Source organism: Pelobates fuscus, chromosome 3 (assembly GCF_036172605.1).
Source record: "Pelobates fuscus isolate aPelFus1 chromosome 3, aPelFus1.pri, whole genome shotgun sequence".
Taxonomy (NCBI): Eukaryota; Metazoa; Chordata; class Amphibia; order Anura; family Pelobatidae; genus Pelobates; species Pelobates fuscus.
Window position 1 is genome coordinate 211,733,782 of NC_086319.1, and position 27,381 is coordinate 211,761,162.

At 35.3% G+C, this 27,381-nt stretch overlaps 1 protein-coding gene across 6 annotated transcripts in view; it reads right to left on the bottom strand.

The window, feature by feature from the left end:
* LOC134602740 (protocadherin gamma-A4-like) overlaps positions 1–27,381 on the bottom strand; it is a 487,733-nt gene that overhangs the window by 347,020 nt on the left and 113,332 nt on the right. Inside the window, exon 1 of one of the 6 annotated variants that reach the window (XM_063447962.1) lies at positions 523–3,055. The exons of the other annotated variants lie outside the window; for them this stretch is intronic. Within the exon in view, the coding sequence (XP_063304032.1) occupies positions 523–2,928 (2,406 nt within the window). The 5' untranslated portion in view covers positions 2,929–3,055. Of the gene's footprint in view, positions 1–522; positions 3,056–27,381 lie in introns of those variants that run through there. 6 annotated transcript variants of the gene reach the window in all.

A 27,381-nucleotide genomic window follows, 5' to 3' on the forward strand; every position in this document is an offset into this window, starting at 1 on the left:
TTCACATTTAAGACAAGCTTTTCTGCCACAATTGAAGATCCTTTTTAAATGTATCAGTAGATCTATTTGTATTCTTTCTCATGATTTCAGTATGCACTATTATGTAATCTTGCCTTCCAAACCTGTAACCAGGTTAGTCTACATCAACTGAGGAAGAGGAAAGGTACAGCTTATGAAATTCCCTGCATCATGTGACTGATTTAGTAATGCAAAAACAAATTTGGTAAATTAGTGGGCACAGAAAAAACACTGAGTTAATTGCACAAATGAGAGATTAGCTGATTGGCAATGATTAGCTCAGATCTAGGGAAGTAATAGCTACATATTCTTGTTAATGCAAATGTTTAATAATAAAGTAGATTATAATGATACAATTTGTTTACACAAAATGTATCTCTGGTAGACTAGAACAAAAAATTTAAAGAATTAATAGTATAGCAAAAAAAATGTAATTTGTAATATTTAATTATTCAGTGAGATTTTAAAATTGCATTTCCAGATGTTTTTAAATCTCAAACATACCTGTGTGATGCTAGCAGAAGGTAAACTGTCTTTTGTGGAATCATTTCCAGGTGCTGAATCATCTGTATCGATAAGGTTGTCTGTAGGAACATCATTCTGGATAGGTTTTAAATAAGCAATTTCATTCTGATGTGAATCCAGAGTCACACAAACATCATAAGAGTATGGAAATGGTAATGATCCATCACTGAACTGCGAAGGAGGTTTTAAAGAAAGATGTGGATACCAGGGTCTATTTAAAGTTCCGAAACTTGTAGGAGTAGTTGTTTTTCTACACTTAGCAATGACTGTAAAAACCACAGTTAGAATGAACAAAATGGAAATCAGAGCAATTGATATAACAAGATAGAATGTTACATTTGATGCAGTATCCAATTCTCTGGGGTGTTTGATAATTTCTGGAAGAACTTGCTGGAGGTTTTCTGCAACAACAACATTCAAGGTAACCGTAGCAGAATATGAGGGAACTCCATTATCCTTAACCATTACCACAATCTTCTGCCTATGCGAGTCTGCATCTTGTAAGTCTCGTGCTAACCTAACCTCCCCTGTGTGTTGACCAATGACAAACAAAGCTGAATCAGAAACCTCAATAATATGATAAGAAAGCCAGGCATTGTGTCCAGAGTCTTCATCCACTGCAATCACTTTAGTTACTAAATAGTCTTTTTCAGATGAATGTTGAATAAATTCAAATGATGATGTTCCCTCCACGTCTAAAGATGGATAGAGAATCTTTGGAATATTATCATTCTTGTCAATAATACATATCCTTACTGTTGCATTGTTACTTAGAGAAAGAGATCCTCTGTCTTTAGCCATTACCTGGAACTGAAATTCTCGTAGTTGCTCATAGTCAAATGAACACTGTGCATATATTACTCCAGTGTCTTGTTTTATGGAAATATATGATGAGACTGGCATTTCCTCAATATTTGTGTTGAGAAGCGAGTATAATATTTGAGCATTCTCACCATCATCAATGTCTAAAGCAGAGACACTGTATATTGAACTCCCAGGTATGTTATTTTCTGAAACATATGCGGTATAAACTGCTTGACTGAATATTGGTAGATTGTCATTCACATCTGATAGACTCAATCTGATAATCTTTGGGGTTGACATAGGTGGAGAACCTTCATCTTCCGCTAGGATTGTTATGTTATATTCAGAAATTGTTTCTCTATCCATGCTTTGTATAGTTATAAGTTTATAGTAATTACTAGATGATGGTAAAAGTTTAAATGGTGCTGTTTCCATCATTTGGCAAGTAACATCACCATTTTTCCCAGAATCTTGATCATCAACACTTATTAGAGCAACCAAGGTTCCTGGCAAAGAGTCCTCTGGAATAGGTGTTAACAATGACATTATCATAATTTCAGGAGCATTGTCATTGATATCTACTATTTGTATCAATACAGTACAGTGAGTTACTAAACCACCACCATCTTTGGCTTCCACAGTCATTTCATAATTTTGTGTGTTCTCAAAGTCCAGTTGGCCATTTACTTTAATATCTCCATTTTTGGAGTCTAAACTGAAAGTATTTATGGCATTGTTAACTATGTGACTAAATGAATATGTTATTTGTGCATTTAATCCTTCATCGTCATCTGTAGCGTTTAGATGAAGAACTAGAAAACCTTCTGGTGCATTTTCATTTAATCTGACAATATAAGTGTCCTGACTGAAGACTGGAAAATTATCATTTATGTCATGAACTACAATCTGAATAAGGGCAGTTCCAGTTTTCATATGTTTGCCTCCATCAAAAGCTGTTAACTTTATCTCATAAATATTTAGTTTTTCTCGATCAAGAGATTTTTCTAACACAAGAACAGGATATTTAATTCCTTGTGTGCTGTTTTTTTCTTTTAGTGTGAAATGTTGATTGGGATTGATGTTATAGCCCTGCAATGAATTTACTCCTATATCTGCATCACGTGCATTTTCTATGACAAGATGTGTCCCTGGCAAAGCAGACTCACTTATTGCTACATTGAATATATCTTTAGAGAAGACAGGGGAATTGTCATTGATATCTCCAATTTCAATTTCAATGTTGAAAACATCCACAGGATTTTCAGCTAATATTTTAAGGTTTACTAGGCAGTCCTCTGTGATTCCACAAATGACTTCTCTGTCTATCCTGTCTGTGGTATACAAGTCTCCATTATCTAAACTGATATTAAAATACTGATTTTTCTTTTGAGATAAAATCTGTAACTTTCTCTTTGTAAATTCTTTGATATCTAAACCCAAGTCATTTGCAACATTACCAACTACAGATCCCTGTTTAATTTCTTCTAAAACTGAATAATGAAATTGTCCAGAAGCTATTTCACAAAGGAGGGAGAGGGATAAAAATACTACTTGCCATGTCATTGTCTCCATTGAAAACATTGCAGATGTTCTTTAAATGTTGAATAGTTTCATTAATTTCCAAGGATATTGGATATCTTGGTTGTTCTTTAGTACAAAGTGTCCATTTACTCAAGCATTCCAAATTGCAGAATCAACAATGTAAAATGTTCCTTTGCTTCCTGTTGAACTGCAGTGTCTGATTATTGTAAAATCAGATCCTGATTTCTCAAGTTCCTCTACGTTGTAGGTCAAGAGCACCACCCAGAGTCTAATATGAAAACTGCAGCACAAATTTTATATATTTTCAGAATGCTATGTTTTTTCACAGAAACTATTTGTTTATAATTAGAAATTATGGTACAAATGAAGAAACATGAAAGTTATTGAAATTTTTCGTTTATATTACGTCTTTTTTGATCTTTAAAATGTCTCATTTCTGTTTTCTAAATTAAGCTGTAGACATGATTTATTGCATTGATGCAAATCTCTTACTAAGTGACTAATATAATTTACAGCATTATTTATTTATTATTAATTTTTAAGATGCTTCTTTCATTGACTTGATGTTATGTGGGTATCAATATTAAGAATAACTTGTTTATTTTTATTGGAAAAGATTATGAAAGGTACCACCTATTCTAACATATAATTAATATGCCAGGGGACTAAAATGCCACTTGTATTTTTTATGAAGGAGATTTTGCACCTTTGCTAACATATCATTAATTTACACTTTTGCCAGGGGTTTAAAAAGCCACTTACAAACTTATGAAGGAGTATGTAATATAGCTGCCACTGGACAATACGATGACTAGAAAACCATTGAATTTCAGAAATGCTAAGTGAACTTATAACAAAATATCTGACTTGCTTTTGCAATTTAGCTATTTTGACCTTAATTGGGAAATTCACTTTAAATTCACTTTGGATTTATGACAATTCCCACCCTTTTTTACTTTAATTTTCCAATTTTACACACATATATATGTATATAAAATAAAATAATGCTCTTGCACTCACGCTTTAGTGTCCCTTTATAACCGGGTGCTAGCAAGCCACGGCTGTATTATCCAATTTTCCAAATACGTTGCTGCACTCATGGATTTTAAAAGTCCCACATTTATGGATAAATGTTTAAAAAACGTTTCAGTCCTCCATAGAGGAGTTTCATCAGGATAAAATATTTGAATACTGCGAGTTTTGAGCTGAATTCTACAATTCGTAAACAATGGCATACACTTTCAGCAGACTCCAATGATATGCTACCGACGAAGTAAGAATCTATGGGATCTTTTGGTTAAGACTGACCCACGTCATTGTTATAGCATGGCCAAGAAAGAGAGTACTAATGTGGGGTGTGTGAGATGTTTGGGGTGTGTAACGTGTGGTTATCTCATCCCTTCTAAAACTTTCACACACCCCTACACAGGCAAGGTGTACAAAATCCGTCAAAGGATTCACTCTCGGACTGATCATGTTATTTATAAATTGACGTGTCCCTGTGAACTCAATTACGTAGGTATAACAGAGACTGCCCTCTGTGAAAGAATAAGAGTCCACAGATCTAGTATTTGGCTTGAATATCGTGATGGCAAGTTGGATAAGCCAGGGGCCAGACATTTTTTAGAATTTCGACACCAGTTGACTTCACTGAGATGTGTTGCAATTGAACATATTCCCATTCTTGCTCGTGGTGGCAATAGAGCCAGACTCTCACTACAAAGGGAAGCCTACTGGATTTGCCAGTTGGGAACTATGTCACCAAAGGGTCTCAATGAAAAGTGATCATTTTCAGAATTCCTATAAACATAGAAATATGATTGTATGTCCCTTGTATTGGATGAACAACGGGCACAGTACTATTCCTGTAATTCAACAACCCAGGTTAAAATTATAGATCTGAGGTTTCCTGCACCTATCCTAAAATAATTTTGAGTCAACATTGGAGGCATCGCTTTTTTTTTGTAGTTTTTTGATACTTTTTAAAAGAATTTTTAATTTTAAGCTTTACAATTTTTTGTTTGTAGAATGACTATATTATTGGGTTCACCTCGCTTGGGAATCAGAATGAGTTTCCTAGAATAAGCCACATCGCCCTGGTCTTACCCTACCAAATTGATATATATGGGCACATTTGATTATTTAGGATATGATGAGATTTCAATTTTTCATCATTGTACACCTAGTGGTAGCATGTCACCAATACCCAGTCAAATTCATTTTAAATTTGAGTCACACTCACACTTAATAAATATTTTAGATAAGGCAATGTTATATACATTAAAGTATTTGGTTTCTTATAACCAATTCTTGCAACATAGGGATGCTACACTGTATCTTCCATGATTTCAGTCACTGTTTTTTCTGGTACTCCATTGGTTTGAGTATAAGTAACACTTTCTTTATTATTATTTTCTTAATGCTATATCACTATATATTTTTTTCGTAATTTTTATCATTCATTTTTGTCATTCATTTATTTGTAAACTAATTCCCTTAGGGAACATGTTTTAGTAATAGGTAGGTCTTGGGAAATTAAATATCCAGAAGCTAATGTAAAAGCCTCTAGATTTATTACCCTTGGTGAATTGTGTGCTTGTAATTGAGCTCTAATGAACTTGCTCTGGATGTGTTTAATTTCCTTCTAGCCTCCGGGACGCACGCCGGATGCCATGGGAACGCTCCGTCTCGAACGGCCTTTTGTAAAGTGAACAAATTAGTCCTGTATGCGATACCGTACGAAGGAGGCTTATCCAATCAGACGTGTGTGTCTTTGGTTGCCCGGTAACGCTAAGTTTGGCCAATCAGGTAGGCATTCCGGGTCAGATGACTTTGTGACCGGGAAGTAGTTCCGGTAGGAGCGGGCGTGCACGGCGGACCCGGCAGCTGATGGCAATGAACACCACCTGAAAGTGAGTACTCTTTAATTGTATGTCCTATATAAATGTAACAGTTTTATGATTGTTTGTGTGTTGATGAAAGCTCCCTTGAGAGAGCTGAAACGTCGATTAACCTTCCACAATAAATTTAACTTTTGGAAAATCCTTTTACTTTTCTTTACCTATGATTGAGCCACCAGAGCACAAGGTATTGATTTTTTCTTTCTGTTGGAGTGCAGGGGCTGTCTATATTTATATATATATATATATATATATATATATATTTGACCTATTCTTTATATATATATATATATGACTTCAAAGTGGCTTAATGTAATTTCTATTTAGCAGCATTAGCATTTTCAGCTATATATAAACTACTTTTATAATTATTTACAATTCTACTTATTTTTTTCTTAACTTTAGACACATTGTCTTGCATTATTATTAAATAAATTCAGCTGTGCTATACAACAAGTTGCTGAACAGAGGAACAGAGGAACAAAGGTTGCTGAGTGCCCTGCTCAAATGAGCCCTGCTTACATTCTAGAGGAAGCGGTGTTAAAGGGATACTGTAGGCACTTTAACAACTTTATCTTATTGAAGTTATTATAGTGCCTGCAGTCCTGTACCTCATCCTAAAACCCAAAACCTAATATTAAACTAATTAGAAGGCTTGGAAGCATGTCTTCAAGCCACACCTCCAAACCCTCTAGGAATCTTAAATACTGTGCCGTCATGCAAATGTGCAGTGCTGTCACGGTCGGCATTACAATGATTCTTTTTGAAGGAACCATAGGTGCATTGAGGTGAGTGCTGTGCATGAAGAGCATTGGATTGGTCAGCATGATGCACCTCAAGAAGAAAGTTGAGCCAGCGCTGAGGGAGACTCGGCCCTGGAGAAAATGTAAGTAAGTTATTTCATTTTCATTTATTTGGATTTTAATTTTGTATAGTTGGAGGGAACAGAATAATAAGGAGCACCAGGACTGTAGCATTAGGAACAAAAGGTAAAATGTATAAAGTCCATTACATTGTTTCTACTTTAAACAAACTAAATATGAATTAAATAATGTTCAACATAGGATGCAAACTATGCAAGCTTCATGAGCAGAGGACCATGAGGTATTAGACGTATTCATGCTGTTTGATGAGAGATATGCAATGATTCCAAAACTCTATTATAGCAGTGTCGATGAGAGAAGGATAGGGGTAAGAAAGACCTGGGAAGTGCGGCCCACCGGACGCTGAAGGCACGCATGCTGCTTCCTAGTGGGAGAGGGGCGCAGACAGGGTTCGATTTGTTGTCTGTCACTAAGCAGCATTTTATGCATGGAGGAAACACTGCTGCCCTGCAGAAGAGGTAAACAAAAGATGAAATCTGAAATACAGATAAGTGAATCAATGACTCTTATGCCTCCTCCCAAACTGTTACAGACTGTACATCTATGATGAATGTGTAGTATAAATAGAGACATTTAAGTTGAACTGGAAAACTTGTGGAGGAGCAATTGCATTGATTGAATTGGACAGGGGAGGATTCAGGAATGATCTCTTGGTAAATTAAGCATACTGAACATTTAAACCAGGGTGTTTAACCTGGTGGCACATATCTAACCACATGTTTGACTATAACAAAAGAGAGAGAAAAAAGGGAAAAAGGTAACCAAATGACAAACAAGCAAATGACTAAAAAAATGGTCAAAAAAGGCATAAAAAACACAAAAGAACAATTAGATTTTTTTTTTGTTTTTAAAAAAGGAAAATTAGTTTCAGAGGTTTTTTCCGCCAACCCTTGAATTCAAAAGAGACGTAAATTTTACCCTCTCCCTAAGCAAAAATGGAATTGGAAACTACAATGTATTTAATAGCTCCCGCCCACAGTTAGCAGGGATTCTGAAATAAGTCTCTATATCATCTGAACAACTAAACAAAATCAATTAAAGAGGAAAAATAGTAGATTTGTGTAACAGGTGCTAAAAAAAGTGAACAAAATAATATTATGTTCGTGAGTTGCTACCACCTATATGTGAATGTCTCTCACATTCGCACCAATTATGACCAAAAAACCTTAACTGTGTGGCATATACACCCACCCCAATTAAACTGTGGAGCACTAAGAATTTAATCACTTACCCTTACTAAATAGGTAAGGTATAGTATCCTACAATGACAAAATGCTTTTATAGTGTAGTATATCTGATGCTATACAGAAGATATTGGATTTTTAATCTAACAGAGAGAATTCTCTCGACCTCCCAAATTAAACTTTTAGAAAAGGGCTAGAAAATTTGCTACAACTAAGTGAATTGATCAGTTTAATATGTATATAGATCTAAATCAATTTGTTTAAAAAAAGATGTGCTTTAAAAAAATTCTTCTTAAAGTGTCCAATGGAGTCATCAAAAAAATAAGTTGAAAATACTGAGTTTACACATACAGAATTAAAATAAAAATCGAATTTCTTTCCTAAATACTGCATATCTGACGAGATGATCACTTTTGAGAAGATGGTCATGAGAGATGTTGGTTCCATAAAAAAAAGTTAATAAAGTAGTAGTGGCACAAGATACTTATTCATAAAAAGAAAGAAAACTAGAGTTAAGCGTGCTAGAGAGCTTAAAGTAGCGTCTGCCCAAGAATAAGTTGGCAAAATTGTGGGATAAATGCCAGTTTTGTACTAGCAGACTCCCAGCAGCAGTGACACAAGAGACTTACTCACAATAGCCCTTTGCTTTAAAATTGCCTCCCTACCCCTAACTACACGTGAGACCTAATTAATAGGCTACAAAATAATACAAATTGCTGATGGAAAGGAGTGGTGAAGGAAAAAGAAAAGGAGAAAGACTCAGCATTTAACTACTGTTTGGCACTAATAAATAATATCTGTAAAGTCTAAGCAAGTCGGAAACCAGTGACTCTGATCTCCAGTTCTACAGGGGATAGATACTATATGAAGAACGGGTGTTGTTTTTTTTTTTTTTTTGTTGTTATGGCTACTAAAAAACAAGTTAAGGGAAAGGAAAAGGAAAAGAAGGATGAAATCCAACTGACTAGAATGTCTGGTTTCTTTTCCCCTATGTCTAACAAGGAGAGATTGGATAATATAGCAGACACTTTGGCTATATCAGTACACGAATACACCCAAGGTCTGATGCCCCAGAGATCTGGAGATCAATCCAACTATGTCACTCAGGATTTCCTGGTAGCCAAATTGGACACTCAATTGATCTCTATTTCTAAGCAGATAACAAACAGCTCTACTGCAATTAAAACAGAGCTGACAGATTTAAGTATAAAGGTAACCTCTGTGGAAGCGAAAATTACCAAGATGGATGAGCAACCATAGAAACCATAGAAACAAAGGAACTATATCTGATCGATATAAAGATATTTAAATTTTTCAAGACCTCTCACTACAAACAAGGCCATGGAGAAAAACATTCCATTGTTCCCTGGAACCTCTTAAACAACAAACATGGAACCAGATATAGATGGGACTATCCTGCAAAAGTACTGGTTTGGTGGAGTGACAAGTGGCTTACTTTTGATTCACCTACAAACCTTGAATCCTGAACCATATTCCCATAAGGATAATTACCTATAATATTATATGGTCTATAAGGCTCATGCGTTAATCGCATGCCACTAAGCATTGGTACAATTACTGATATTGATAAAGTAGTACTTATGTTAGAGTTTGTTATTAGACTGAGGGGTTATTAAAAAAAATTATGCCTATTATATCTAATTAGGTATTCAGATACTTATTTTCTTTCAGGCAATAGGACAGAAATATCTTTGCTACAACTCTAGATCGCCTAATGTAGTATACTGTCCATACAGATTATAAGTAGAGAGTATTATATGCTTCTTTTTTTTCACAATTTAATATTTTGTCTGCTATAATCGCAGATTTCTGAGACTGGTATACCTATTTATAGAGACAAATTAATATTTACGCTGTTACAACGGAGACTAAATAGAGACGTATAGATCAGAGCGTTTGATGCACATACAATGAAAATGGAGGTGTGAGGTAAAGAGGAAAAGAGAAAAAAGGACATTAGCAAGTAAGTATTTGTTGTGTTTATGTAATTAATCTGCAATTTATTTATTTATTCTATTTGCACTTTTAACACATCATAGTACATGCTGTAATGGCAGGACACTAAATATATTACAAATAGTAATATGGGTTAAGGTATACTCACAGGATAGTAAGAATATATAGAGTTCTATTAGACAAGGGTATATAATATACATAAAATGTGGCACTAGTAGACAAGAATGTGTGTATATATACAGTTGCAAGAAAAAGTATGTGAACCTTTGGAATGATATGGATTTCTGCACAAATTGGTCATAAAATGTGATCTGATCATCATCTAAGTCACAACAATAGACAATCACAGTCTGCTTAAACTAATAACACACAAAGAATGAAATGTTGCCATGTTTTTCTTGAACACACCATGTAAACATTCACAGTGCAGGTGGAAAAATGATGTGAACCCCTAGACTAATGACATCTCCAAGAGCTAATTGGAGTGAGATGTCAGCCAACTGGAGTCCAATCAATGATATGAGATTGGAGGTGTTGGTTACAGCTTCCCTGCCCTATAAAAAACACACACCGGTTGTGGGTTTGCTTTTCACAAGAAGCATTGCCTGATGTGAATGATGCCTCTCACAAAAGAGATCTCAGAAGACCTACGATTAAGAATTGTTGACTTGCATAAAGCTGGAAAGGGTTATAAACGTATCTCCAAAAGCCTTGCTGTTCATCAGTCCACGGTAAGACAAATTGCCTATAAATGGAGAAAGTTCAACACTGCAGCTACTCTCCCTAGGAGAGGCCGCCCTGTAAAGATGACTGCAAGAGACCAGCGCAGACTGCTAAATGAGGTGAAGAAGAATCCTAGAGTGTCAGCTAAAGACTTACAAAAGTCACTGGCAAATGCTAACATCCCTGTTAGCGAATCTACAATACGTAAACCACTAAACAAGAATGGATTTCATGGGAGGATACCACAGAGGAAGCCACTGCTGTCCAAACAAAACATTGCTGCACATTTACAGTTTGCACAAGAGCACCTGGATGTTCCACAGCAGTACTGGCAAAATATTCTGTGGACAGATGAAACCAAAGTTGAGTTGTTTGGAAGAAACACATAACACTATGTGTGGTGAAAAAGAGGCACAGCACACCAACATCAAAACCTCATCCCAACTGTGAAGTATGGTGGTGGGGGCATCATGGTTTGGGGCTGCTTTGCTGCGTCAGGGCCTGGACAGATTGCTATCATCGAAGGAAAAATTAATTCCCAAGTTTATCAATACATTTTGCAGGAGAACTTAAGGCCATCTGTCTACCAGCTGAAGCTCAACAGAAGATGGGTGTTGCAACAGGACAATGACCCAAAGCATAGAAGTAAATCAACAACAGAATGGCTTAAACAGAAGAAAATACGCCTTCTGAAGTGGCCCAGTCAGAGTCCTGACCTCAACCCGATTGAGATGCTGTGGCATGACCTCAAGAAAGCGATTCGCACCAGACATCCCAAGAATATTGCTGAACTGAAACAGTTCTGTAAAGAGGAATGGTCAAGAATTACTACTGACCGTTGCGCACATCTGATCTGCAACTACAGGAAATGTTTGGTTGAAGTTATTGCTGCCAAAGGAGGTTCAACCAGTTATTAAATCCAAGGGTTCACATACTTTTTCCACCTGCACTGTGAATGTTTACATGGTGTGTGCAATAAAAACATGGCAACATTCCATTCTTTGAGTGTTATTAGTTTAAGCAGACTGTGATCAGATCACATTTTGTGCAGAAATCCATATCATTCCAAAGGGTTCACATACTTTTTTCTTGCAACTGTATATATAGATAAAGTGATTTTTTTTTAAAAATTTTTTTTCACAATTTAAAGTTTTTTCTGCTACAATTGCAGATAACTAAGATTGCTACACTCATTTACAGATATAAATTAATTAATTATATTAATTAATATTCATGCTGTTATAACTGAGACTAAATAGAGATTTACAGGTTAGGGCTATTGATGCACATACAATGAAAAGGGAGGTAGGAAGTAAAAGAGGAAAAGAAAAAAGGGACATTAACAATTAATTATTTGCTGTGTTTATGTAATTAATTTAGTGATATATTTATGTATTCGACTTGCACTTATAAGACACCACAGTCCATGCTGTAATGGTAGGACGTGTGTATACTATATATAGATACAGTTACATTTTGTAATTTATTTTCTTTTCTTTTTATTTTTTGTTCTCTGTGGCGTAAATGACAATCACACTTTATACCTTTTTTACCAGCATGACTAATTGGAGCATTTATACTACAGGACAGAAGTTATGATTGTGTTTTTAGGAGAAATAAGATGATTGGATAGCAATGATACTTACAATTAAGGATATAAAGAATGTGGATAACAAGTTGATTAATAACAATAGCTTATATGGGTATATGCATATATATGTAAGGAGTGTATATATGATATATATAATAATAAGAGATGTTTTCTTTTGTTTTTTGTTTTTGTTTGTTTTTCCTTTATACATGGATATATGAGAATGGATAGGTATGATTACTGCTTGGGAATATATCATTTTGGTTAGGACAGATACAAAAATTTAAAGATTAACTGAATGTCTAACCTTCTATTCCTTCTAGATTAGATGATTACTAAATCAGTGATAAGATAAAGAAATATTATCTCAGGACATATTTTCAAGAAAATCTATTTATGTTTACTTTTTACTTAGCCCTTCCGGTATGACTGAATTTAAATGTGTTTTTTTGTTGTTTTTTTCTTTGTCTCCATCCATTTCGGACCCCTATGGCTTTACTTGATGTCTGTATAAGACATATGACTCATAAATGTAGGGTGCCAATGAGAGGGGGTCTCTCTAAAAAAGGACCTTTGAGCCCTTGGCAGAGTAGGATTTTTATTAATGTAATCAGGTCTTATCTGAGGTTTAAAATGTCTGGTGTCTATGTTATGTGTAATATTCAAAGTCAAGAGGGGGAATTGGGGGATGGTATCTTGGAGCTATACGAATATGGTTAAGTTTAAATCTGTTAATGCTCAGGAAATGAACATCATGAACAAAATATCTCAGGTATATAATTATTTGGTAAGAGAGAAAGTTGATGTATGTATGCTACAGGAAACGCATTGGCGCAAGAAGGAAAAAATAAGCTGGGGAGGCAAGAGGTACCGAATCATTATTCATGCTTCGATGTCTTAAAAAAAAGAGAGGGGTGGCTATAATAATCTCAAATAATGATAAATGGGAGTCCCTATATAAAGAACTAGACCCAGAAGGAAGATTTATGATTTTAGTCTGCATGATTATTGAGGTGAAGTAGTTAATATATATCTCCCCAATGTAGCTCCAGTACCACTTTTAAATAAAATACTTGAAAAATCCAAACTGGTTAAAACAGGGATATATATAGTAGCTGGTGACTTCAATTGTGTCCTTGATACACAGAAAGATAAAAAAAATCATTAAAAGGGAGTGTTAAATAATAAAGTAACAAAATATGCTAGGTCATTAACTAATTCTTTAAATAATTATGATCTATTTGATGCTTGGCGGTTATTGAATCCAGACCTTAGAGATTATACGCACCTATCTAGGGTTCATTATATATACTTAAGAATCGATATGGTTTGGGGTAATCTGAACTTGGTTGAAAATATGATTAAAATAAAAATAATAGATAACATATGGTAAGATCATAGTATTAGTTTATTTGAAGTAAAAGATCGTTTATTGGGGAAAAGTACCACAACGTGGAAATGTAATCATTTTCTGTTGCATAATAACAATAATAGGGATAACTTAGAAGAGCTTATAGATTGCTTTTTTAAGGAGAACGATCCCTCAGATACATCATTTTTGACGACATGGTGTACTTTCAAAGCGGTCTTATGAGAATATTTAATTAAATTGAATCATGAAGCTAAAAATAATGAGAAAGGTCTAGCTGACCTATATATCCTTTTATATAAACTAGCTGCAGAAAATAAGGTGGATCCTACGCCTGAAAAAGCTAGGAAAATTATAGACACAAAATATACAATTTCTCATTGTCTAAATAATAAAATTACAAAGAATATTAATAAATTAAAACTTAAATTTGACTGCAGGGGCAATAAAACTGATAGAATGTTGACTAACAAGCTCAGAAAAGAACAAGTCAATTCGCGAATAACAAAAATCGTTTATAACAACAAAACATTTATAAATCCTAAGGATATTGGAAATTGCTTTAAATAATACTATGGGAAATTATATAATCTCACCGTAGAAATTCCACTAAATAGCATAAATCAATACTTGATTCAAACAAATCTCCCAAAGATTGATCAAAGGCAGTCAACTAGACTTAATAGACCTGTCAATGCAGAAAAAGTAGAAATTGCTATTTCTAAATTACAAAAATCTAAGACACCCAGACCAGACGAGTTTACTAACTTGTTCTTTCACATCTATAAATCACAACTGAGCAATCATTTGGCCCTAACTTTTAATAACACTCTTCAAATTGGAAATTTCCCTGAGGAAATGACTAGAGCCAATGTACTTCCTATTTTGAAACAAGGAAAAAATCCTACAGAAGTCTCTAGTTACTGTCCCATTTCTTTAATAAACACGGACGTTAAAATATTTTCATCCATCTTAGCATCACGTCTTAAGGAAGTAATTAGGAAATTAATCCATAATGACCAAATTGGTTTTATACCAGGTAGATGGTCAGGCTCCAATACGAGAATAAAAAGAAAAACATACCGCTCCTGTCTATAGCTGTTGAGGCTGAAAAAGCTTTTGATAGGCTAACCTGGAAATTCTTGGAATGAGCATTATAATTTTATGATATCAGAGGTTGGTTGTTAGATGCAATCATGACATTATATAAAAATCCCTCAGCTAGAATGGTTGGACCAAATGTTTGTTCAGATTGGGTTACAATAAAAAATGGCGTTAGACAAGGATGCCCACTGTTGCCATTACTATATGTATTATTTATTGAACCATTAGCGGAAAATATTAGAAATAACTCAAGAATAAAGGATTTTAAGACAAGAGATAGCGAACTAAAAATCTGCATCTATGCAGATGACATTCTGATTACAATAACTGACCCAATAAATTCTTTAGATTTTTTGATGGGAGAATTTAAGGATTATTGCAAGGTAGCAAATTATAAGCTATATAATGATAGAACAACCTTGATGAGCACTGGGCTAGATAAGGACACAAGAGAGGAGATTAGAAGAAAATATGGTTTCGTATGGGCTGGAAGAAGGTTCAACTGTTTGGGAATTTGGATTACCAAAAACACGGATAGATTGATGGAATACAATTTTCTAACTCAAAAAAAATTACAAATCAGTTACTTAAGGATTGGAGGCATTTATAGATTACATGGTGTGGACAGATCATTGTTATCAGTTCATATATTATGCCCAAATGGAACTACTTACTTCAAATAATATCCCTTAAAGTCCCAGAAAGCTGGTTAACGATGCTTTAAAATAATATTGAAACCTTTATCAACAAAGGGAAAAAAATAGAATAAATAGAACAGTTTTATCTCTTAAACTAACAGATGGGGGTCTAAATTCTCCAAATATAACATTTATTTACTGGGCGAATATGATAACTCATATCTATAGAACCCAAATACAAACTGCCTCAGATGAGGGATGGTACAAAATTGAAATGGAGGACGCCGGTCTTATCTGGAATATAAAAAAAAAATCGAAATATTGGGAGTTGCTATTAAAAATAACAAAATACTTGACCAATACATATGTGCCCATATGTTGTTTTTTACTAATACATATATATTCTTCTTTTTTCCCCTTTTGTATGCATTATTGCACTATTGTTGCTATTTGCACAAATAGTTATGTCTCTTTTTATGTTACAATTGACTACCTATATGTACACACTTTATAAGATGTGAAAGGTGCCCATCCTCAATATGGAGCTCCTTGCTTCATTTGGGCAAATGTACTAACAAATCTATCTGAAACTGACATAATGTATTATGTGTTTATAATGTTGTTTACCAACTAATTTTCTCCTTTATACAGATCATTGTACGATTACTGCTATCTGTATAGACAATTATGTCACTTTTCTTAGTATAAATCATTGTTCCTGTATGCACTCTAATAACCATACAAGATGCCCATTTACCACATTAAGTTTTCAGCTTCAAGTGGGCAAATGCATTGAATACAATCAAGCAGGAAAATGATTGCTGAAATACAGGAAGTGACGTCAGATGCCGGCCACCCGAACTTCCGCCCATGTGACCGGCAATTAGAACAAGCAGTGATTTTAAAATGGAACAGCAGCTGGATGTTTTATGCACTGATGAAAACTCGGACTGAGTTGAAACGCGTCTGCATGACTGTGATTCTGTGTGTCACCATATGGGACCTGCACAGTTACTATTTTAATTCTTATTTACAATAAATTTATTATTTTTTTATTCATCATTCTGCTGCTGTTTTTCCTACTTCTGGGGGATACCATTCAAGATTCTCCACAGAGCCTTCTGAGGCACCCTTGGGCATCATATACAGAGCCTGGCACGGCTCTGAAATTCGTAAGTGTATTCAATCACTTCCACATTTCCTTCTTTTGTATATACAGGCTATACTATGTACTATTTTTTATCTCTATAGGTTTTTATATGGAACATCTCCTATATGCACCTGTACATGTATAAGTATTATTATTGCCTGTTTTGATACACAGGGAGTGGTGTGTGTATTTGGCCCTTGTTGCTATTAATACCCTCTTTTATTACTTGACCAAGTGCTCCCTGTATGGAAAGAGATTAAAAGAAAAATAGGGATTAAATATGCAATTTTAGACTCTTTAAATCTACATGTAATAGAAGCTAATATAAAGGATATATCTCCATCTAGATGGAGAGTGCGGGTATCCATAAGATATCCTAAATACTATGTCAAGATAATCTGATGCCATTCGAGACTTTAGCCCAATTCCAATTACCTAACTCCGAAATTTTTTCATATCTCAGAGTTAAATATTTTTTACAAAAACATCTAACTCTAGCTATCAAAAATGCCCCAAAGATACTAAAATATATTTTTTCAAATGAGGTAGTGTCTAAGGTTTTAGCAAAAGCAAAATAAGTAATCAGAAGGATAAACCATTCAGACAGCATGCCCCAGAAGAAAGTATGGGGAAAAGATTTGAATTGTGTCCTAGAACATCGAGAATGGTGTAAAGTTCTCAATATTACTCGTAAACAAGTACAATGCTTGAACTTGGTTGAAACCTACTATAAAGTTATAAACAGGTGGTACCTGGGACCAAATAAAATAGCACGGATGTATCAGAATACCTCTTCTATGTGTTGGCGATGTGGCCTCTAAGAAGGTACCTACCTCCATATATGGTGGAGTTGTCCATATATTCAAAAAGCATTATACTTACTATTTAAATATATTTTGGATAAGACAAAAGTAATCTTAGAGAGGAAACCTGAAGTTGCACTGTTGCATATGCATTGGCCAAACATCTCATGAAATAATGAGATCTTTATTATACACTGTTTTATTGCATATGAGATTACACTTGCACGCAATAGAAAAAAAAAACGCAAGAATTTTCCTGGGAGCTACCGTATTTTTCGCTCCATAAGACGCACCTCACCATAAGACGCACCTAGTTTTTAGAGGAAGAAACCCAGAAAAAAAATATTCTGAACAAACTGTCCCATAGTGTTTCTTACTATGGGACAGTTTGTTCAGAATATTTTTTTTCTCCCCTGTCCCATAGTGTGTCCCCATCCCATAGTCTTCTCCTCTCTCCCATAGTCTTCATCCCCCCTCCCCATAGTCTCCATCCACCCCCTCCCCATAGTCTTCACCCACCCCCTCCCCATAGTCTTCACCCACCCCCTCCCCATAGTCTTCACCCCCCCTCCCCATAGTCTTCACCCACCCCCTCCCCATAGTCTTCACCCCCCTCCCCATAGTCTTCATCCCCCCTCCCCATAGTCTTCATCCCCCCATCCCCATAGTCTTCATCCACCCCCTCCCCATAGTCTTCATCCACCCCCTCCCCATAGACTTCATCTCCCCCCTCCCCATAGACTTCATCTCCCCCACCTCCCCATAGACCTCATCTCCCCCCCTCCCCATAGACTTCATCTCCCCCCTCCCCATAGTCTTCACCCCCCCTCCCCATAGTCTTCACCCACACCCTCCCCATAGTCTTCACCCCCCCTCCCCATAGTCTTCATACCCCCCTCCCCATAGTCTTCATCCCCCTCCCCATAGTCTTCATCCCCCCTCCCCATAGTCTTCATCCCCCCTCCCCATAGTCTTCATCCCCTCCTCCCCATAGTCTTCATCCCCCCCTCCCCATAGTCTTCATCCCCCCCTCCCATAGTCTTCATCCCCCATCCCCATAGTCTTCATCCACCCCTCCCCATAGTCTTCATCCACCCCCTCCCCATAGTCTTCATCCACCCCCTCCCCATAGTCTTCATCCACCCCCTCCCCATAGACTTCATCCACCCCCTCCCCATAGACTTCATCTCCCCCCTCCCCATAGACTTCATCTCCCCCCTCCCCATAGACTTCATCTCCCCCCCTCCCCATAGACTTCATCTCCCCCCTCCCCATAGACTTCATCTCCCACCCTCCCCATAGACTTCATCTCCCCCCATAGACTTCAGCTCCCCCCCTCCCCATAGACTTCATCTCCCCCCCTCCCCATAGACTTCATCTCCCCCCCTCCCCATAGACTTCATCTCCCCCACCTCCCCATAGACCTCATCTCTCCCCCTCCCCATAGACTTAATCTCCCCCCTCCCCATAGACTTCATCTCTCCCCCCCTCCCCATAGACTTCATCTCCCCCCATAGACTTCATCCCCCCCTCCCCATAGACTTCATCCCCCCTCCCCATAGACTTCATCCCCCCCTCCCCATAGACTTCATCCCCCTCCCTCCCCATAGACTTCATCCCCCTCCCCATATTCTTCTCTTCTATCCCATATTCTCCTCTTCCATACTGTCCCCCTCCCCTTGTCCCATAATTACTTACCTGTCTTGTAGCGTTGGCCGGCAGCACAGGGCGCACCGCGGTACTGGAACTTGAATTTCAGGTTCCGGTTTCCGGCGGGACTGAAAGGAAGTGCGCACTCAGCTTGTGCACACTTCCTTTCAGTCCCGCCGGAAACCGGAACCTGAAATTCAAGTTCCAGTACCGCGGTGCGCCCTGTGCTGCCGTCCAACGCTACAAGACAGGTAAGTAAAGCTTCATATTCGCTCCATAAGACGCACAGACATTTCCCCTCACTTTTGAGGGGAAAAAAGTGCGTCTTATGGAGCGAAAAATACGGTAATTAAAGCTTAATTGCTCTTACAGCTAAGGATGGAAAGAGATTTAAGCATCCCATTTTTAAATGCTCCAAAAAGACAGGCTTTGTGGCAAGCATGGCTAACAAAATTACAACAGGGAAAGATATATAGAATTTCTCACACACTCATGAATAGTGTCCACATACAGCGATGTATAAATCTCAATTCAAAAAGTGATTGTGATAAAAAGTGAAATAACTTCCCTTAGCAATATAGGACATGCCCAAAGATTTCCTCCTATCTTCAATTCAACATGTGTATGGTATAGGGCTATTCCAAGCTAGGGAAATAAGAAATATATGGCATAATGCAATACTGTATATACTAGAATTGGATATATAGGCAAGTGACACATGCTCACTCACACAAGAAGTGCCTTCAGAAATATACTTGGTGTGTCTTCTTTGCTTCAAATGCTTGGTAAATGTGAATCTCACATAAAAAACAAAGTGCAAAAAAAATAGATTGGATGACTGTATGAATAAAGAGTAAAAAAAGCATTTATTACTTACATCAAGGTAAATAAAAGCAGGTAAATCAGTCCAACGTGTTTCTTCCCTGTTAGGGACTTCCTCAGGGACAATCTTTAACAAAGGTATTTAATAAAAATACATACAATCCTAGTTACAAACATCCCCTAATATATACCACCCCCAATCAGTCCCAATAATGGTTCTGCAGATTATTCCATTTCTCTTCAGCTGTTTTCGATTGAAATTTTGGTCACTTCTGGGTTTCGTGTGTCCTATGTGGTCACGTGACATGCGTGATTAAGTCATGCATTCCAGCTATGCGTTCCACCTTCGTTTCGGCTGTCACTCATAATGACAAGCTGGGGTGTTAAAAAAGTCAGAAAAAATACTATTTCTGGATAGAAATAGAAATGGGGGGAGTGTACAAGAGGGAATGGCAAAGAGGTTAAAGAAGTATTACTGATTTAAAGATTTTTTGAATAAACTTTATTTATAAAAAACAAAACAAACACACCAGTAACCTGTGTTTCTTACATTAATATATTTATATGCCAGTGTGCACGAATGCCTAACTCAATACTGCATAGGGCAGCATGCACATTGCATAATGTAATATGCACAAGCCAAGATATTCCAAATGATACCATAAATGCATTCAAAATTGATTCTGCAATTTATAAAAATGAATCAAAAATACAACAGGCCTGAGCTCAAAAGAGATATAAATGCCTGTAAATATACCCCTGAGCATTGGTATTCCCCTCCCCACTCTCGGCTTCGAAGAAACTTTGTTGTCTTTTATTTTGTGTATATATTGATGTAACAACCTATGAGGATTTGAACACATTTATTAATGAAGGCATAATGCATTATGTTAATGTATGCGTCTAAAAAAGAAGATAACATTTTGGTGATAAAACCAGCCGACAAAGAGTATTGTACTTTTAAAGAGCAAGGATTATATCACTGAAGCATTAAGGATTTTAAATGATGAGGTAACTTACAAAGTATTAACTAAAGATCCTACTAATGAAATAAAACTAATCTACAATAAACTAATAGATAAATGAAAAGCACTGGGAATATTAAATAAAACTAGAATGCCATTTTTTAAATTTACAATACCCGAAAGTACCCGTGTTTTGTCACCTCCCTAAAATCCACAAGAACAAAGATAACCCCCCATGTAGACTAATAGTGTTGGAAATTGGATCTATAAGCTCTCACAATATATAGACTGTAATTTACAGTCCATTGTGCAAAGTTGTCCAAATTATCTTAAAGACACTTTTTTACAGGTTTTAAATGGTATTACTTGGGAAAAAGGTTTATTTTTAATTATGGCTAACGTTAGTTAATATATATGGTCATTTCACATGATAGAGGATGTCTAGCCACTAGACATTTTCTAGAGGAATCTAAGAAATTTCCTCAAGCACAGACGGATTTTATAATTGAAGGGATACAATGGATTTAAAAAAAAAATTGGTTTAACTATAAATTTTATCTTCAGATCTGTGGCACTACTATGGGCACAAGGTTTGCCCCCAGCTACGCCAATCTTCTTTATTTCTATGTGGGAAAAATAATTTATATATGGAGATGACAGGCTGGTGCATGGCCTCGTGACCTATCGCCGTTACATAGACGACTTGTTTTTTTATTTGGGAAGGTAATGAAGCCTCCTTAAAATCTTTTTTAGCACATTTTAATTTTAATGATTGGGGAATTCAACTCACTGTGGATTATAGCAAGGAAAAAGTTAATTTTTTAGATTGATGTATTTATATAGAAAATAGCACTTAAAAATTAGCACTTCCTTTAAGAAGGTAAATGTAAATAGTTACATACAACAAAATAGCTGCCATTTTTCACCTTGGCTATCGAATGCCCCCAAGCATAAAAATATTGGCCTATATTTTAAAAAAAATATGATTTATTGAATCAAATACTTCTAGACAAACCTGTCATCATTTATAGAGTTGTCCCAAATCTGTAAAGTACTCTAGTCCATAACCACATAAAAGAGAGAGAAACAACAAAGGATAACTTTCTAAATTAATCAAAAGTATTCTATGGCTTTGGCTCTTGTGAAGCCTGCAAAAACACTTAAGGCAAAAAAAATGAAAATTTCCAATTTTAGTCATCAACAGAATTCAAATGAGAACTTTACTACTAAAGAACTAATAACTTGTTATTCCAAGAAAGTGATTGATGTCATTATATGCCCTCATGGCTTCTTTTATGTGGGCAGGACTATTCGTGCATTGAATACTCACATTCAAGAGCATGTTAGAAATATAAGAAACGGGTTTAATAAGCAAAGTTTGTCACTGCACTTTAAAAATGTACATAACAGAGATCCCAGTCACCTTAAATTTATGGGAATCCAAAGAGTTCAACCAAATTGGAGAGGTGACGATTTAATTGGAAAAATGGGCCAAACTAAACCACAAGCTAAAAATACAAAAGAGGGATTTTACACCTGTGGTAATTGCAAAAGTAGCAATCACGGGTATAATGTTGTTAAGTTTAAGTGTAATCCAAACCTTTAAGATTTAAGGTTAAGAATCTAATCACCTGTTCAATTTAAGATTATAAATCTAATCACCTGTTCATTTCATCCATTTTTGTCTACCTGCTAACTTGTGGTTGTGGTATGCAGGAAGAAAATTGAAATTTAGAACATAAAAATAACATCAAGAAAAAATTACAAACTCACTCAGTCCCTGTACACTGTATGACATGTCCACATTTTTATATTAATGATTTATGTTGTATTGCCATTGAACAAGTCTCTTTAGACCACAGGGGTGGAGATATGGTGACTAAACTGAGAAAGAGAGAAGGCTTTTGGATTCATAGGCTAACAACTTTGCAGCCAAAAGGTCTTTGACTTTGAACTGATGTGTTTTTTATAATTCATTTTTGGTCTATTTTTATGTTCAATTTTATTTTTTATTTATTTTTATTTTTATTTATTTAATTTTTCTTAATTTTCTTTTAATTTAAAAATCTTATATATATATTTTTTTTATTTTTATTTTTATCTTGATTTTCATTTTTATAACCAATCCTTCTTTATCTTTTTATCCTTAAGTGTTTTTTCATGTTCTGACTCTCTCTCTCTCTCAGTTATTTGGTTGGATATCATACCCATTCTGTATATATCTGTATAACGTTTTAATGTTATTCATTGTTTACATATGTCTTATTTTTTTAATACTGTTGGTTGTTAATCCCTTATTTTTCTTTGTCATATATCTTCGTATTGATGCATTATCAATTATATGGACTTTTTCTTCCAGAATGAGAATGGAACGCATTCACGAACATGGGACACATATTGGCAGAAGTTGATGACATCACAAAGTCGACAGACGGAAATCCCACACGAAAATGAGGCTTGGAACGCAAGCCTCGGCACAATGATTTACAGCTGCGAGAGCTTCATGCGGATAGGCTGATGGCAACCCAAGGCAACTTTTGCACATATTTAAACGTTCCACAGACTCTTATGGATCAGATGAGCACAAGGAGATGTACTGTTATTTTCTTTACCCCCGAGGAAGTTCAGAATTTGAACAAACGCATAGGTCTTTAGTTTTGTGATATCAGAGTTTCTTCCTTTTATACATTTTTTATTTTGGTGCTACAAGAAGGACCCCATATATCTTACACTATTTCAGATGGAGTTCTTGCTTTCTTACATCGAGCTACTTCTTTGTGATGTGCCTACTAATTGCTTTTATCTTGTAAGTGCAATGTTTATTAAAAGGTTTATACTGTTATAGAAACTCTGCACTATTACTTTTTTATTTCTCTCCTGTATGCTGCGATAGTGATAAGAAGATACCCATTAATATACTGATAAGCCTTCAATCAATGTGGGTTTGTGAGTGCACTTTTACAGATTTCAATATAATTTTGTGCATGGCAATATTGCCCTATGTTTTTCTCTTTACTTTTTGCATTGTAGTTACCTGCTTTCTGGTATCTGTATTTCCTATTGTTGAGAACCCGGAGGAGTCCTACTCTACATGCAAAATATTTTATTGGGATAAAATAGTTATACTCTTTTACCATTGTTTTTCCTTTCCTACTAAGGTGTTTCTGATACACTTGGTATATTCAAACAGAGATGACTTGGATTTTTTATTTAAATTCCATGCTACCTCATGGTCTTAACAATGATTTCGAACTCTGCCATTTTTTATAAAGTTTTAATACATTTAAATATATCTCATTGTATAATTTAATACTCTTTATTATAAAGGATACTTTGAACTATGTACATATATGTACATATCCATGTGTACATATATAGGTTATATAGCTGTTCTGTAAGACCGTGTTATCTTGATATTTTTATATTACAATTTTATGAGATGTTTTATTATCTAAATATAGTTTTTTAATATGTTCTTAATTATATACTAACATTTTTTAAACAATGTCATTTTTCCCTTCTCTTTTTTTGTATATCAGTTATTTGTGTGGCTGTTTGTGAGTATCTCTGATCATTTTAGCAATTCTGCCCGATGTATGGGACTTTTAAGATGGACATAAGGTACAGATATGGACACATTAGAAGTGGAGGAGGCGTGGCATGAAGTTCATTGCATCACTTCCATGTGGCTTATCCCCTTGCAGTTTCCAGGAGTTTCTCCCTCTTCAAAGATGGCGGACCGGGAGTTGGAAGTGACGCGACGGGGATGTTGTTGCGTAATTTCCGGCACAGGAGATCCCAATCGGCAATTACATTTGAAATTAAATTACATTATCAGCTGGATGGAGGATTGGAAAATAATCTCTGGAACTAACCAATAAGGAGGTACATGGACATTTAAAGTCAGGGCAAGACTTGGTGGTGATTATATCGATTTAAAAAGTCATTATATCAGCTTCTTGGGAAGTTCTACTAAAAGGATTTTATGCTTTATCTATATTTGTTTTCAACAAATTGTAATAAATATAATTTTTTAATCCTTCCTGTGAACTTCATTCAACTACCTTTGGTCCTGTTCTAAAGAAGGGTTTTGTGTCCCCTTTATAGACACAAGAGTCTACAAACTAAGAGCCAGGTATAATTGGCTCTGGAAAAGGTGAGCAGTTTGCAACCTTTTATACTTGCACTTTATAATTTTGGCATATTGCACTAGGTTCTCTCCAACTTTCTGTATTACAAGTACATCCAGATATAGAGGAAGAGGGGAAGTGTTACCATTGCACGCTCCCTCAATACTTGCGACATCTGTGGCATGGTGCTTTGTGATAAAACTACACATTTTAGAGTGGCCTTTTATTGTGGCCAGCCTAAGGCACGCCTGTGCAATAATCATGCTGTCTAATCAGCATCTTGATATGCCACACCTGTGAGGTAGATGGATTATCTCGCCAACAGAGAAGTGCTCACTAACACAGATTTAGACAGATTTGTGAACAATATTTGAGAGAAGCAGGCCTTTTGTGTACATAGAAAAAGTCTTAGATCTTTGAGTTCAGCTCATGAAAAATGGGGGCAAAAACAAAAATGTTGCATTTATAATTTTCTTCAGTGTATTTGCACTTTATAATTTTGGCATATTGCACTAGGTTCTCTTCCACTTTTTGTATTACAAGTTCATCCAGATAAAGAGGAAGAGGGGAAGTGTCACCATAGAACACATCTGTTCAAGTGATCCGAGCCTGTCCTATGAGGCTCAGCCAAATGTGATTGTATCAATATTGAGTTATATCTTATGTATTGGATATACTACATTATAAAAGCATTTTGTCATTGTAGGATACTATACCTTACCTATATAGTAAGGGTAAGTGATTAAACTCTTAGCGCTCCACGGTTTAACTGGGGTGGGTGTATATACGACACAGTTAAGGTTTTTTTGATCAATTAAAGATGAAATAACAAAGAGTGCAGATAATATTAAATATTAAATTAGGTCAGATATTATGTTTTTGGCAAACAGAGTAAAACTAATAGATCAAAAGATGGAAACAATTCAATACCTGTTTGCAGATATGCAAAAAAAAAACAAGAAATGGAACAGAAACTTATAGCTATGGATAAAAAAAATTACAGACATAGAAAACAATTCAAGAAGAAACAAGAAACAGCACAAGGATACAGAATATCCCTGAAGAAATAAAAAATCCCAAATTGGTAGAATACTGTTTTATTTAACCACATGGGTATAAAAACTTCAAAAGATAATCCAACTATGGAGAGATGGCACAAGCTTCCTAGACTAAAGAGTATCCCAAAATCAAAATCCAGAGGTAATTCTTTGCTTTAAATCCTTCAGAATCAAATCACTGATCTTGGCTTATGACAGAGATAACTTTTCAGTCAGCGATAGATACAAAGACACATAGATATGTTTAACTCTTGCATATCAAACAAGATTGGAAAGGAAAAAAATTAAACAATTTTACTGCTGAACTACAGCATAAATGGATTGGATACAAATGCGGGTTCCCCACATGTCTACTTTCCAACTTATTGAAAAAGGTCACAAATTGGCTCGAAAAGAAACAAAAAGAAAAAGAATAGATATTTCTACAATAGGATGGAGAACAAGATAATATGTCAAGAAGAAGAAAAGGAGGAGGAAAAAGAAAAGAGAACGGGTAGAAGTGGAGAAAATATTTTATTGCTAAAAGATAAAAAAATATATATTAATAATTATTTCCCTCCTTTAAAGGAAAAGGTGACACAAGTCATAAGAACTTTGAAAAAAGTTATATAAGAAAGATTGATTTATTATATTTAAAATTTTAAATCAGGTAATTGTAATGTATAAATATTTATGTAAGTTTATAGAGGAACATAGAAGGTAATTAGAAAATCTCATAACACTAGAAGCAATTTAATAAGTAATTTTCAGCACAAAAGGTTATACAAGCTTAGACAATTTCAGAAGATATTTTAAAAATAGTTGATAAGCTTGGAATCAATAGGAAATAAGGGTGTATCAAACATCATTAATAGGTGCATTGTTTCCCTTTCAGTTGATCACAATAGATTTTGCTGTTAATGGGGACACTATTGGAATGGGTATTCTCCTAAAAACTGCAGACAGCAAATGGGGAATAAAGCACAGAAAATTGATAATAATCAATATTAATGATAGTAATAGTATTTAAATAAAATGTTTATTGTAAATTAAAAATGTAAAGAGATGTGTGGCATGTAAACATGGTTAAGGCTGGCTTAGATTGATGTACGTGATAATCAGGGTTCTTCACTTTAGTTTATTGAATATTATTTCAAAGTAGCTATCACTTAGGTAGGATATATATATTAGGAGATTATAATGTAATAGGAGGGATTTTTGTTCCTCTTTCTCCTTCTTTTATTATAAGTATTAAGCAGCCTTATACATTGGATAATACTCTATGTCTGTCTGCTTTAGTGAACTAAAAAGATCATGTTTCCAGGGGATTAAAACTTCTGAATGTATGTTTAAAGTTGAAATCAAAGCTACAGTCTGGACAGATTATAACGTAGTAATACTGAAGTTAAAAGGGAGGAATACTTATAACAACCACATTTTGTGGAGACTAAATTATTATATTTTAAAAGACAAAATACATTTTGAATATATTAAAAAAGGGATTGAAAACATCTTTGCCAAAAATAGATCCAATGGTATTCCATAGATGAAGACATGGTTCACAT